This window comes from Pogoniulus pusillus, chromosome Z (assembly GCF_015220805.1).
Source record: "Pogoniulus pusillus isolate bPogPus1 chromosome Z, bPogPus1.pri, whole genome shotgun sequence".
Lineage (NCBI taxonomy): Eukaryota > Metazoa > Chordata > Aves > Piciformes > Lybiidae > Pogoniulus > Pogoniulus pusillus.
This window is the reverse complement of record NC_087309.1, coordinates 45,244,990-45,260,429: the sequence shown is the minus strand read 5'-3', so window position 1 is coordinate 45,260,429 and position 15,440 is coordinate 45,244,990. Positions and strand designations below refer to the sequence as shown.

The 15,440-nt window shown below is 36.6% G+C and overlaps 1 protein-coding gene across 3 annotated transcripts in view; it reads right to left on the bottom strand.

Annotated features, from left to right (window-relative positions):
* IPO11 (importin 11) overlaps positions 1–15,440 on the bottom strand; it is a 110,269-nt gene that overhangs the window by 72,766 nt on the left and 22,063 nt on the right. For all 3 annotated transcript variants that reach the window (XM_064140011.1, XM_064140012.1, XM_064140014.1), the window contains 9 exons: positions 14,761–14,833; positions 11,165–11,368; positions 6,784–6,916; positions 5,800–5,858; positions 4,981–5,029; positions 3,214–3,284; positions 1,882–2,074; positions 341–493; positions 64–107 (listed from right to left, as the gene is read on the bottom strand). In XM_064140011.1, coding sequence (XP_063996081.1) covers positions 64–107; positions 341–493; positions 1,882–2,074; positions 3,214–3,284; positions 4,981–5,029; positions 5,800–5,858; positions 6,784–6,916; positions 11,165–11,368; positions 14,761–14,833 — 979 coding nt within the window. The remainder of the gene's footprint in view (positions 1–63; positions 108–340; positions 494–1,881; positions 2,075–3,213; positions 3,285–4,980; positions 5,030–5,799; positions 5,859–6,783; positions 6,917–11,164; positions 11,369–14,760; positions 14,834–15,440) is intronic.

Here is a 15,440-nt window from a genome sequence, read left to right as displayed (position 1 = left end):
CAAGACTATCATGAAATTAATTCAGAAATATCAAATAGTTTTCTTTCAAACTGAAACACTTACTCTGAGACTGTACTTCCAAGAATCTCCTCCAGTCTCCTCCACAGCTATTATTTCATAAAGAAAATGAAAAGGCATTAGTTCAATTATGGTTATGATAGAGTTTAGTATTTAGATACGCGACTGTCATAGACAACTGAGAGCATGCTTATTATGAGAGCATCTCTAGGGGGAGTATTTGTCCATGTAATAAGATTGCAGAAAATAAAAGAGCCATTGTAGAGACAATGAAGGTATGAAACTGAATATTCTGCAGCCAGCTATACAATCTGATTCTTACTGAAGCCTTCTGGATCCTCTTCCCACATAGTTAACTCTTCCTGTGTCAGGAGAAAATAGTGAGTGACCAATCTTCTACAAATTTCCATTAGTGTTGGATACGTGAAAAATGCTGCCTTTATCTTACAAGCTTCAAGAGTTTCAGGATTGCTATCTGAAATAAAACACAGTAAATTCCAATTATCTAAGTTAATGATCAAGCAGAAGTCTAGTAAAATTAGAAATAAATTAAGGGGTAAGAAATTCTTATCCTCAGAGGAAAAAAAAAAACCTCAAAATATGTTAGTAAAAAAGCTTAATACCACTTGCCAAGACTATCTGTTAAACTCCCAGCTTGATTCACTTTAAAGAGAGCTCTTAATAGACTACAGAGTTAAAAAGGCTTCACAAAGAATTGGTAACACTTTTCAGTTACTGTGTTACTGAATAGAAAAATACTGTTTACCTGCTGGTTGTTTTGTGGTTTTTTTTTTAATTTACCATTACTGAGTTTAACAACACATAGAATTCAAATAAAGTTGCATTTGTACCTGTTCAGAAAGTTTAGCAAATACAACCTTAACAGTAATTTGGGGTTTTCTTTAGCAACACCAGTTAAAGACAACAGCAATAAAACCAAATACGGTATGATATACACCCAACAAACAATGTCAGAAATTAAGAAAACTACCATTTGTGTTTTGTTGCTGGATTTTTTAAACCACACAGCTCTCGAAAGTTAGCTCTCTATAGCTTTTATCAGAATGCACTATACTCTTGTCTCAAGTGACCACACTTCTGTTTCAAAAACTCAAATACAACTATGAACTTCTTTCAAGCAGAAATTTCTGTATTCATCAGTGGATTTAGGCCATCCTAGTGTATATAAAATTAAAGTAGTAATACTGAAATATATCAACATTTGAAAATGTTTTGATGTTGGGTTTGTGTAATCTTTCTGACACATACCAGTATGTTCATGAAACTTTTTTTAATTTTTAAATTTAGAAAGAGAATGCTAATTCTTATCTTGTCAATGCCAACTGCTGAACTAACATGGAAGGGTTTGGGTTTTTTTTCTGGTTTTTATTATAGTTCAGTTCTACTTTTCATTATTCAAACAGAACTGCACAGTTCTACAAGCAGACCACAAACTGCTTTAATATTTTCAACTGCATGTAAAATTCCTTGTGTTTCTATACTTCAGAGTACTGGTATTAGTTAATACCAGCAAATAATCCATTTCATCAAACATTTCTCAAGGAACATCATTTGATGAAAATAATCCAAATTGCACACTTAAACACGTTTTAAAAAAATAGTTCAACAAAAATAAAAACCAAAGATACTCATACTCTGTTTATTTAAAATTACTTTAGAAGATCAATGCCAAATTAATAGCTTTAACCATCAAAGTAAGAATTATCAGCATAGAGACAGAAGTATATCTAACTATTAAAGCATTAAGCGTTTTTTTTACAAGTCTTAGAGGGCTTTTACCGTTGGAACAGCTAGCAAAATGTTTCAAGATACAAAAATGGTTTTAGTAAACAGCAGCAGTACCTTCAATATTTTTGGATGGCTTGTAGGCATAGTTTTTTACAATCATCTTAATGAGACTCATGCACTGTACAATAAACCGCTCAAATACAATTCCTTCACCAGCCTCTGTGAAAACATAGCTTACTGCAAACTCCAATGACCTCTGAATCAAAGGGGTGAATGAAAAGGGATGTTGATCCAGGAAGTCCAAAAGCTAAAAATTAAGAGAGTAGAAAAACCAAGAAAGAGAAAGCAAATAAATATTTTTGCAAGTCTTACTAAGTGCTTTCATAAACTACTTATCAAAGTTTATATAAATCATTGAAGAGAAAACTGGACAAAAAATTAGGAAGAGATCAGTATCAATGGTGAATGAAGCATTTTTTCTTGAAATTCTCAATTCATATTCAGAATTACTCTTTTTCAAGTTTAAGGAGCAATACTCATCTTCAACACCACCAGCTTGCTAACAACATTGTACATAAAACTTATCCACACTTCAAAATTCTGAACATTTTAGCAGGTAATTCATTTCTATTAGAATTACTTAAAGTGAATGAGGCACAAAGACAATAGCTTTTCATTCTTCTTTTCTTCCCCTTCCACTAAGTACAACTTGCTTCATCAGCTCAGCTTTTCCAACTTTAGAATGCAATGACCAGTTTCTTGGGGAGAAAAGGAGCACATGGCTCACATATTTTGCTTATTATCCACTCCTGATAATTAGGAAGGATATGTAAACAAGATACACGCCCCCAACACAATCTAAAAACTACATGCATTCTGCATGGCTTACAGCTTTCATAATAAACAAAAATGCTAAAAATACCTTCCAGTAATATGCAATTAATGGTTGCAGAAAATTAGCTGACAACTTTACATGTATCACATAATATAAAATTCACAGAGGGTAAAAGATAATAATTTTTTTCCAATAAAATAAAAAGTGGACAGTTATTCTATAGACCCAGCAGAGCCTCAGAAAGAGTAGTCTTAAGTACTTAAAAATAAGGGATAAAGAGTTTCTATCTTCCTTATTCATCAATGCTGATATCAATGTTTTAAGATTTTTTTTTCATAAAATCCCAGGCAAATAACTTACTTCTGGAATGCACATAATTCAGTTTAAGCTAGGAAATGTATTCCTCCTTCCTACATCAGGATGAGAAACAGACATCCTTTGATTTAACAAAAAATTCAAAACTGCATTTCATAACAAAGAACTTTTAAGTTGCAGTACCTTCCATTTCTTTAAAAGATTTGAAACTTCTTGTCTTTAAGGCACACCAATATATGAAAGGGGTCTTCTCCTCCAGAACTGAAAGCTATTCAGTAACCAGAGTATTTACTTACCACTTTAGTGAACAGAATTATTGTCTTTTCTAGACGATCTCTGCATACGTTTTCTGCTCTTACACTTCTACCTGGTAAATCAGATATTTAACAACTATAATTTTTTCAGACTTTCCTTTTCTTCCTGCATAGTCAAGTTTAAAAAACTTAACACTGCAGGACAGCTTGTGTTATTTGTACTTCAGGGATTAAAGAAGCCAGAAAAAGTGCTCCATGGAAAAGTAAATTCAAAGTCAAATCCAAGTTAATGAGTACAGGAGGGGAAAAAAAGGTCTTTTAACAGTTTCTCCCACTTGTAATTAAACTGACTGTAACTGATCAGAATAAAGCAGTTCAACATCATTACATACCACTCAATGATAAAAGACAGTCAAAACAATATAAGCAAATGCTAGCATAGACAAGCACTGAAAATACAAAAATGCCCTTTTATTACAACAATAATATATATTAACTACATAATGTATCTGCTTTTCCAGAAATTCCACCTTAAAAAAAAAATCATTATGGACACTGCAAAACATACTGAATTAAAAAAAAAAAAAGAGAGAAAAACCTTTATTGAGAAAAGAGAAACAAAAAGTCAAAAAAGGCACACAGGCAAAAACATGATGCAACAAATTTAAACTCTAATCTTGTAAGGTAGTAGCACCTGCTTTTACATAACAACTGATTAGAGATGTAGAAATAGGAAGGCTCAGCTCAGTTCTTAGGTTCAGCTCTCAGGACATTCACAAACCCCCCAGTCCTGATGTAGGGGCCTTCAGTAATCATCAAGCTTCAGGATAGGATATAATTCAATTCAATCTATTAAAGCTACGCAGAAAAAAAAAATCTTGCAATAATATTGCAAAAAATGAAAGGCCAGAAAAAATGCAACTATAGTATAGTAGAGGGGGGCAAACATCTGTATGCAAAGAAGCATTTGAGAAGAGCAAAAAAGATGTTTTATTATGGTGTGGCAGTTGCCATCTTTCCTAGAGCAACATTCAGCACTCACTGAACTGACTAAAGGTTCCAGAGCCATGCACCTTCATTTATATAATATTAAAAAAAGAAACCCAAACCATTCTTTCCACCCAGTTTAGACATCTATTCTCACAAAAAGTGTTGCTGAATCCTAAAAGAATTACTTGATATGCTTCAAATGAGCGAGTGGCTTGCATCTGGTCTACTACACATGTACAAGAATGAAAAGAGGAGTTCAGATGCTATGCTGCCTAATATCTCCTTTTTGGCATGCTTCAGTTAACTTCCCTGCAAAAGTGCCTAACAATTATGCATCTATTTTTTCCTGACTGTTAACCTGTAGTTGCCTGTTTTACTGCTCTTCAGCTTACAGACAGTTGAATGTGGTCCTTATTCCCCATTTGACATACACTAAAATATATGACAAACTCCAAGAAAAAAAAAAAAAAACAACAACAAACCACCCCACTAAAACCTCTCCGCAAAGAAGGAAATTCAGGATGGTCTGAGGTTTAGTATCATCTGCATTGTAATATATACATTTTGTCAATCCAAGGCTTAAGATATTTTTTCATTAACATTGTCACGCTCGTCTTGGCAGGATTATAGTCTGTTGATGTGAAAGGACATTTTTATTTGTCCTTTCTGACAGTTTTAGCCACATTGAAAGCAATAGCTTTACCCTTAGAAAAAATACCTTGCACTCAAATTATTACTGATGAAGTACTACATTGTATTGCTCTCATCCACCTTGCAATATTTAACAAATAACAAAAAGAAAGATACTCAGATACTCACTACATTCCAGAAATTGTTTTAGCCGTTCAAACACTGAGTGTAGAAAACGCTGGAAAATATAAAAGTAGGTATCTTTTAAAGATTATGCTTATTTTGCAGTATAAGAAGTGATTCTAAGTGTGTTCAGATGTGTTACTAGCTCAAATACCCCATGATCCTTTTTAAGTGATCTGATTCCCCTAGATAATTTCCTCATGAAACTAATAATTACTTAGCTAGCAGGCTGTGTAGATGATCCAAATCAACTTTACTAGTACCAGAGAGAGACCACAGCATCTCTAATAGAAGGAGATATGAACTTCATGCCCTTCATATCTGTTTATCAGGTTCTCTGCTGTTCTCAAGTTTCTAGCTCACCATGGATGTCATAGGTACTCAGTCACTTCAGCAAAGCAGGCACTTTTCCCACCCTGCTCCCAGATGGGTTGCATACACAGACTTTGATCTCAATCAGACAAATTCTGTCAAAAGAATTTGGTAACACGAATATGCTGTTATATTTATCATTTAAATGAGAATATCTCCTTCAAATGATGGGGGGGAAGTAAAACAGACATCTTTCAGTAGGCAACGGGGTGCCACTATCGTGTGACATGTAAGTGAGAAGGAGTACCTTTTATAAACACATCATTAGTGTTACAGTCTGAGGATTTATCTAGGATCAGTTTTTAACTCATGGAAGAACAACCTTGAGACTACGTTGCTCAGTTTTGCTTTATGTAATGACTGTGCCTACCATTGACTTAAACACAGCTCTACGAACACTTAAACTCATCACAAAAGTTTTCTAACCTAACACTAAAGATCTATGTCACTTACCATCACCTCCACATTCCAGTGGGGTTCTACAAACCCATGGACTGTTAGTTTACGAAGGACTAGAAAAAAAAAAAGTTAAAAAAGAAGTTACTGGTGTATCTACTATTCAGTCTTTGTTCCAACAAATTTCAGAACACAATTATAATTACAGTTCTTGGTCCTTCCTTTCAATTCCCCCTATCAAAAAATATATTGGATTTTGGGCCTTCACATGCCTCAACCACACCTATCAGGAATCTAATCTTGTGGAAATTACTTTAAAATTCAGTACATTATGTACAAGGAAGAGAGCTGCAAGAATTACTGAATCAGAAAGAATTCTGCAAAAGCTGTAACAGGTTCTGCAGCACAGGAAGTACCAAGTACAATCAACTAAGCCCCATGAGTTCCTTCTCAGGAGTTTTCTCAAATTTATCACTGCCAGTAACCCAGAGAAGTCATACGCTGCATCTTCTGAAACTATTCAACACAGGTGTCATCTACATTGCAAGCACTGCACACAAACATCTCAATTCTTAAAGCAGCGAAGTACAGTAATGGTAAGTACTCGTCAATAGGATGAATACATGAGTGTCAACCTAAAATCTAAACTGACTGCTAAGGCTACCACTTTGCTAAACTCAAGCTGAATTTAATGCCACAAAATTCATAGCTTAACTTCCTGAAACAAGCACCTAGAGAGAGACAGAAATGCAAGCCTAAATTACAACATATAACAAAGCATCCTGCTATGACCTCCACCTCCTCATCTCCTAAGCTTTGATTTTTTATAATATGCATATTGTAACAGAACATATGGAGAAATAACAGTACCTTCTCCCCCTTCCTCCTCTCTTGCTAAAGGTATAGGTAAACCAAACCGAGATTACACTTTTTCCTAACAGCAATGTTGCTACTAGAGAATGCTAACTATTAAAGAAGTCTTACTTATTCACTGTCAAGAAACTTATAAGGAACTGAATTTTTAGCATTATTCTGTATTACCTTTCAATGACAGCAAGGTTCTTTCTAGTGAATTTATTGCTGCAGCTTCATTCCCTGCACAGATGTGTTGTAGGAATGTATCAGTATGATGATTCCACAAAGAACATGCAAAACTATAAATATTTGATGCAAGCTGTGAAAAGAAGAAAAGACCAATAATACATTTGATTTCCTAAATTTGACTACAGCATAATAAATCTCCAAATTTTAAAGACCAATTTAGATGGTTAAATTATTTACTCCATCTTCTCATCTACCATGGGTCACAACGTTTTACTTGCTTCTTTGTAGTACCAAGTTGTACTGACTCAAAGATGCCACAGGTCTCTAATACTGTAATATGGAATGAGGCTTCAAAAATATCAATATGGAATGACATATAGTTCCTAATCAATTGATAATGAACAAATGTCAAAAATCATTTCACACCACAGTTTCCAAACAGTGCTTACTTGATAAGAGTATCTCAAGTAAAAACAGAAGATAAAGAATTTCTCATTCAGTTATAGCAGCACTTGACAACTTCACAGGTAGGAAAAGAATGCATTTAGTCTGGTACATATTACATTAATGGAATCAAAAGCATACATGAGCTACTTCTTTGGCTCCTCTGAGTAAAGGTGAGAGCAGAAATTCTTGGTAATTACTGAATGACATGTCAGCAGAGGTGCAAAAACACATCACTGAGTAATTATCAATAGTTTTGGGAGTTGACTTTGACTATTGGGAGTCAGAGTGCCTCTTAAGTGGTATAGCATAATACTAACCATAATGGTAAGCAGTAGCAACTTAGACAAAGAAATCCACTCAGTTCAAAGCATGAAAAATACTCTTATTAGTAGAATAAGCTCTGGGTAAATACATTTGTTTGTCATCTGATCAGTGTCCCTTAGCACTAAAATAAGTTTAAAACAATTGCTTTATTACAAACTGGGAGAACAGACCCAAAAGTATACACAGTATCCATTAGCACGAGTCACCATATTTTTACATTTAAAGTCACTCAAGTGGCAATTATAATTTGTATTACTGCAAGATCTAAAGATCTAGTCATGGGATTAGGTTGCCTTAAAATTTCTCTAGTCAGTGAATGATGCAAAGTATGGTTGTGGTGATAAAAACACACCAAAGCTAAAGAACAAATACAAAATGCCTTCACAAATGAAAACCATTACTGATGAACAGTAAAGTAAAAACAGCAGACCTGTTCAATGCTAGACTTTACAGGCCGGCAATAATCACAAGGATTCTTATTCAAGACCCCTATTTATGACCATACTTCAAAGATTCAGGAATCTCCAAAGCAGTAAAGAAATTAGAACAATCATAAAAACTCTCACTGAAGTTCAACAGAAGGAATAAATTTAAATGGTGTGTTTCCAGTAGCAGAGAAGGTACTCACAAACTTCTTGCACTTCATGGTAGGACTGTAAAAGAGAGTCCTTAGAGTTTAAGACAGAAGTTGTGCAGCACTTAAGAATCACAGAATTGTTTGGTTGGAAGAGATCACTAAGATTGTCAAATCCAACCATCAACCTATCATGAGCATGTCCCAAAGTGCCACACCTTTTTCAACACCTCCAGGAACAGTGACTTCACTACCTCCCTGTGCAGCCTGTTCCAATGTCTCACCACTTTTTTCAATAAATAACTTTTTTCTTAGCATGCAATTTAAACCCCTGCAGGTCATTTCCTCTTGTCCCATCACTTCATATGAGTGTCTTGGGTTCAAATGCAAGTTCCCAGAGACTCTAATAAATTTTAATAGACCCAATGACAATTTATAGAATTTATAGAGTGCCCTCCCCTCTTCGCCCTCCTTTTCCCAAAGATAGGGAGAGAGAAAAGAGATAAGCACACCCCAATAAATCAATCTCACTCGATTTGGAAGTAAAAAAGGAAAAGTTTAACAATAACTTAGAAAAGGTATTGGAGGTAGGGGAGTTTACAAAGGATAAGAAAGGGAAAACAGCAAAATACAAAAAGGGATGGATACAACCCGAGCAATGTGATGGTGTCTCTGCCTCGTGGCTGCCACATGGTGTGCTGGTATGCAGTATGAGTGTGTGGGTCAAGAGGGAGCCAAGGCAAAAGAGGATGAGGAGCAGGAAGTGCTCCTCTTTTATACCACAGGAAGTGGGGGGAGTGGGCTAACCATCACCTGGAGTGTGGCCCACCCCTGGGGAGGGGCCAAGACCCCTAGGGTCAGGTTCAGGGTCACTCCCCCAGGAGTGTTAACCCTATACAATGAGGGAGAAGAAACCAATACATTTTCAGGGGAGGATTGGAGGAGGGGGGAAATGTATTCCAAAATCAGGGCCAAGAAGCAACAGAAAGACTTGTCAAATGCATAAGGGGAAAAAAATTGTAATTGTTATTTTCACTGATTTGCAGTAAATTCATGACATCACTTCTCCAGTATATCGAAAACTAAAGCTCACTACTTCTACTTGCAACAGACATCATTCTCATTTCACAGAATCACAGAATTAGAGGCGTTGAAAGGGACCTCAAAAGATCATTTAGCACAACCCCCATGCCAGAGCAGGGTCAGCCATGCCAGACCACACAGGAACACATCCACGAGGGTCCTGGATATCCCCAGAGCATGACACTCAGTGAGAGTCCATAATCCTCCCGGGCAGTCTGGTCCAGTGCTCCATCACCCTCACAGTGAAAATATTTACATGAAACTTCCTATGCCTCGACTTCCACCCATTGCCCCTTGGTTGATCACTGAGCATCACCCAGCAAAGCCCCATTCTCTTGGCACTCACTCTTTACATATTTATGAATAGTAATGAGGTAACGCCCCAGGCTCCTCCTCTCCAAACTAAACAGGTCCAGCTCCCTCAGTCTCCCCTCATAAGAAAGATGTTCCACTTCTTTATCACTTTAATGGCTGTGTGCTGGACTCTTCTAAGCAGTTCTCTGTCCTCTTTGAACTGAGAGGCCCCAAACTGGACACAATATTCCAGATGCAGCCTCGCCAGGGCAGAGTAGAGGGGAAGGAAAACCTCTCTTTACCTACTAACCATAGACCTTTCTAATACACTCGAGAATGGCACCTGCCTTCTTGGCATGTTTTTGGTTCATGGTCAACCTTTCACCCACCAGGTCTCCCAGATCCTTTTCCCCTTGACTGCTCTCCAGCAGGTCAGTCCCCAACCCATACTGATCCATGCAGTTGTTCTTTCCTAGGTGCAAGATTCTACACTTGCCTTTTTTTAATTTTGTTAACTTTCTCCCTGCCCATGCCTCCAGCCTGTCCAGAAAAATAGGCTGAAAAGACACAGATATTTATAAGCATGTCACCAAATGCTATATAAACAGATACTGCATTTTTCTATCTGTACTAAAGCAGCTAATTCTACCTTGAAGATTGTTAATGCAGCTATAAAATCGTGACATTCACCAGAAAGATGCAGTAAGAAGCTGCATTTAGAATTTCATGTATCATAACCTGTCTGACATCTAACATTTATTGTTTTAAACCTCAGGTAACAGAGTTCAACAAGGGATATCTTATTTGTAAGCATGAACGTGCTATCTTCAAGTACCTTACTACATGAAAAATGTATCAAATGTTTTCAGAGCTGTACTACAAAAAAAAAAGTTGAAACTTATTTGAAAGCATTAAGTTTACAGTTAATCTTTTAGAACTTCCAGCTTCAAATGGTCCCATTCCACAACAAAGGTTTTTTGACTGTCTTGGAGAAGTCACATGCCACCTACCAGATGTGAATCCTCTGTATCAGAAGACCACAGAAGCAGACTTCTAAAGTTGTCAAATTTTGCCACTATTTAAAAAACATTAACACTTAAATGCAAACACTATAGTGGCAGGTGCCCAGAAAAATTTTCACATGTTAAAAACCAGCATTTAAGTGTAACAAGCTTGTTTAACAAAATGTCATTTTATCTTATTTTTGACAAGAACTGCTGCATTTTTTTTTTAATTGTTATAAGCCTCTCCCCTTTGAAGATTTCACTCCACAAATAAGAATAATCAAATAAAATACCATGCTGGAAAAATGGCATTCCATAAGGAAAAAGTTTCATAGAAACTGCAAATGCATTCTATAGTAAGAAGTGCTGTACAGCATGGTAACATAAGACTGATACGCAGATACCATCCTGTAGGCAAGGCTCTGATTACCAACACATTATAATAACTGAATGAAAAATTAATAAAGATATCAAAAGCATTTCACCTAGAAATAGACTTTCAATTATTTCATATTGGATATAAAGTGATAGCACTTCTGTTTCAAAGGCAGATATCTAGGTCAATATATCTGTCAGTAATGCACCACAGGAATTAGCGACCATGTGCAACGGGTCGTTTGCATGCTCTACAAAACTCCATCTTGTTACTTACATCATAGAAAAGTTTTCTGTCTGCAGCAAGCCGTTTGGATGCCAGGGTCTTTGTAACATGGTAAAAGGTAAGCAGTGCTCTGTGTTGTCGCAGATCATCCTGAACCTTCACAGATTCTAGAAGAGTGGGGATAAGTTCTGGCCATTGCCTTGGGCAGTCCACTCGGGCAACTTTAGCTATCAGTACAGAGATCTGAGTTGCTATCTGCAAAAAAAAGCAAAAGAATCCCAAAAATCAAATAAACAAAAAAACAGATCCACAAAGTCAAAGATCATTCAGAAACGTGCAATGCAGACATTAGCAGCCATATTGCCTGAAAATATTTGTACCTTTATGGAATGCAAAAAAGTGTAGGAAGAAAAAGTTTTCTGTTTCATATTTATAGTAAATATTTACATAAAATGCATAGACTGGCTAGCTTGTTTAAATTTCATATGAAGACTACTAAATTACTTGTTCTAGAAAATCCATACATGAAGAAATAGAAATTTGGGAACCAATTTTTACTTGGTGAACTTTTCTGCTACTTTCTACAAACAACTGTAGACTGTGGATTATATGTTACCTTTATTTCTGCTGTATCTGAGTACTGGCCTTTAGACAGACATTGCCTCTCTCAAGGAATACGTGCTCATAAGCTGCAGTCCTGCCCTAGTTGCCTCTCACTTGCTCTGGATCCTTACACCGCTGGCCATGGGCACCCACACCACCTAACTACAATGGCTAGCACCAAATTCCAATCACTCTATTCATGAAGGCAGCTGGCAACTGGTCCTTGCAGCATGTACATGCAATGAACATAGATTACACAGAAATTACAGTTAAGGTATTCAGTTGAAGACAGTACAGACGGTGATGATTAGGCACAACAGTTCGACTAGATACCAGCACTGATCTGCCAAGGTTTATGACTGGTCCTTTGTATATCCTCTGTTCTGTTCATTTCCCACACAAGTTGCTCCACAACATCCCCTCCCTAAATACTGCTTCATAAATTCTGTATAGTCCATTATAACCACATACGTACTCCAATACGGTACTCCAAGTGGGGTCTGATGAGAGCAAAGAGGGTGAATCACCTCCCTTGCCCTGCTGGACACACTTTTCTTGATGCAGCCCAGGAAACAGCTGCTGTCTGGACTCCACATGCACACTGCTGGCTCATATTGAGCTTTTCATCAACCTAGACCCCCAGATCCTTCTCCTCAGGACTGCTCTCCAGCCATTTGCCACCGAGTCTGGATTTGTGCTTGGGATTGTGCTGACCCAGGGGCACAACCTTACACCTGACCTTGCTGAATATCATGAGGTTGGCCTGGATCCACCTCTCCAGCCTGTCCAGGTACCTCTGGATGGCATCCCTGCCCTCTAGCAAGTCAACTGTGCCACACAGCTTGGTGCCATCTGCAAATTTGCTGAGGGTGCACTCCTTTCTTCTGTTCGTATTGCTGACAAAGATGTTACAGAGCACTGGTCCCAGCACTGACCCCTGAGGGACGCCACTTGTCACTGGTCTTCAGGTGGACATTGTGTCACTGATCACCACTCTCTGCGTGCAATCATCCAGCCAATTCCTTGTCCAGCAGTGCTCCATCCATCAAGTCTGTGTTTTCCCAGTTTGGTGATCAAGATATCATGTGGGACAGAGTCAAATGCCTTACTCAGGTCCACTTGTTCTTCCCTTGTCCACTGTTGCTGTGACTTCATCATATAAAGCCACTAAATTTGTCAGGCATGATTTGCCCTTGTTGAAGCCAAGCTGGTTACCACCAATCACCTCTGCTTTGTTTTCCATTTGCCTTAGCAAAGCTTTCAGAAGGATCTGCTCTACAATCTTGCTTTGATATGTTATGGGTTTTTCCCCCCACCTCCCCTGGAAGTCAGTTTTTATTATCACATCCCAATACTATGCTTATATCTATTTTGGGGATATTTTTTCCTTTTTATAAATACAAGGGTCATAATTTTACTATTTTCCATGATTCAGGAACCACAGCCAGATAGCACCTGTGTTAAGGAGGATCTGCAACTGGAAAAGTGCAACCATTAGGAACATAAGATATCAAAATGCATGTACATCAAGCAGACTGGGGACTAAAGGTGCCTCTGATAAGAAACCTCAAGATAATTTTAAGGCAGGCTGGTGAACAGAGGAGAAAGAAGAGAAGATGGATTCTGCAAGCAGCCTTCAATATCACAGCAATTGTTGGGGACAAATTAGAAGCAGAACAATGGCATAAAATAAAATCCTCCAGATCTTAAAAAAACTGCATCCCAAAAATACCATAAGGACATACACATACATAGATAAACCCACTAGTCTTTAAAATGTCAGTTAAAAGAGTTCCAAACAGCTTGTAACCCCGGTCAGCTTATAACTATATTCTCAGACCTGTAGCAGTGGAATTTATCATTACACAATAACGAGAACTAAAAAAAAATATAATTGTATCATATTATTGTTCTGGATGGCAAATTGATTAAATATTAATGAAGATATGGAAAAAGCATTGGTAAGTTTAAATTGTTTTACATACAATGCAGTTAACATTAGATTTTCAGAAATGTAAGTATCATGCAACCAGCTAAAAATTAAATATTTGATAAATCTTATACTACCTAGTAATAGCATAAATGAAAATTTTGGTTGAAATAAAGAATCAAGTAATGTTTGTTTATATTTTTTTCACATTTGAGCTACACCTGCACTATAAATATGACAAAATCTTGTATGTCTACCTGCATTTTTAGCAACTGCATTTGAAATGAAAACTTTAAAATTCCATTCAACATTGTCATAACACAAAAGTCTTCTGTAAGACTACATTAACCTAAATTTTGACACATTGCTTTAATCCCACAAACATTAAACCAGTTGAAGAACCCCAAAAAGTTGAAACTGAACTGCCTAGAGAACGTATCTGTTCCACTTTTATTTTTAAGTTTCACTTATATTAATAGTTTATTTTCTCAACAAAGTTGTTTAAGATCTAGCTTAAAGAATTAGAAAATACTTCCCTACAGATCTCATACTTAGATAAGTAAGAATAAGTTAACAGAAGGAAGAGCAACTTATCTAGTATGTGGATATTGTGAATCCCTAATATCAGCTCTATATTCAGTTGAACAATAGATTTTTATTATCCTTATTGAAATTCATTAGCGCTGTGATTAAGTCTATGATAGCAGTACTGCTTCTGCAGGTTTATGCAGTAGCACCATCAACAGCTCACTCCTGCTACACTACCACCACACTTCATTGTTTGGCTATACTGAGAGTCAATGCTAACAGAGCTAAAAGGTGGATTTTGAGCTACCTCCATTCCCTGAATCATTTCACCAAACGATTGCATGAACAGCAAGGAACATAAAGTGCCACTGCAACAAGAAAAACCAAGAGACAAAACATGCTGTGTCCAACCTAAACGAGTCTATGATTTATGATCTCCGGAAGATCTCACTTCAACTTAAAGATCTGTCTGAAAGGCAATAAGTAAATTGCAATTTGTCGATTTTATTAAACACTCTGTAAAGAGAGAAACCAAACTGTATACCGACAGGAGTATCTGCTGGGAGAGTAATCACTCACCACTAACCTGATTCACTGGCTCATTGAAGTTGGTGATAAGTCCAGCACGCAACGTGGCTTTTTCTTCTTCAGAAAGGGCACTGTCAGAATATTAGAATATTATTTAATTTTCAATTAAAAAAGTCCAACTACTATTCATATTTATAATTACTTTCTCACTGTTACTAGCCACTGAAGTTAAATTATCATGTCCATTTGTGCACCTGTGTTAGACTGGATAAAGATCACTTCTATGCATTTTCCTGAAACTAACACTCCTTGGTTTTCCAGTATCTCAAAAATAATTAAAAGAGAGAAGAGACAGACATCTATGAGGACTTTTAATCTTAGGTTTAGGTGTCATCTTCATAAACATAAATGACAAAACAGAAAATTCAGAGTAAGTTACCAAGATATCTTAAGAAAATAAGGAAAAAGTATACAAACTGCTGTTAGATGGCTACTACAGTTATTACTGTAAGGACTGAATACTTAAGCATGGCTTTACCTATATAATAATTAATGACAAAACATGCCAAATAAAAGGCAGTATACTATCAGATGACAACTCTTTTTGCAGAAGCAGTAATTCTTCTCTACCTCAAATTTTCTTCTACAAGCAAATCATACAGCTACATTTACAAATATGGACCCACTGACAAACATTTGAGTCAAAAATATCACAGTATCACCAAGGTTGGAAGAGAC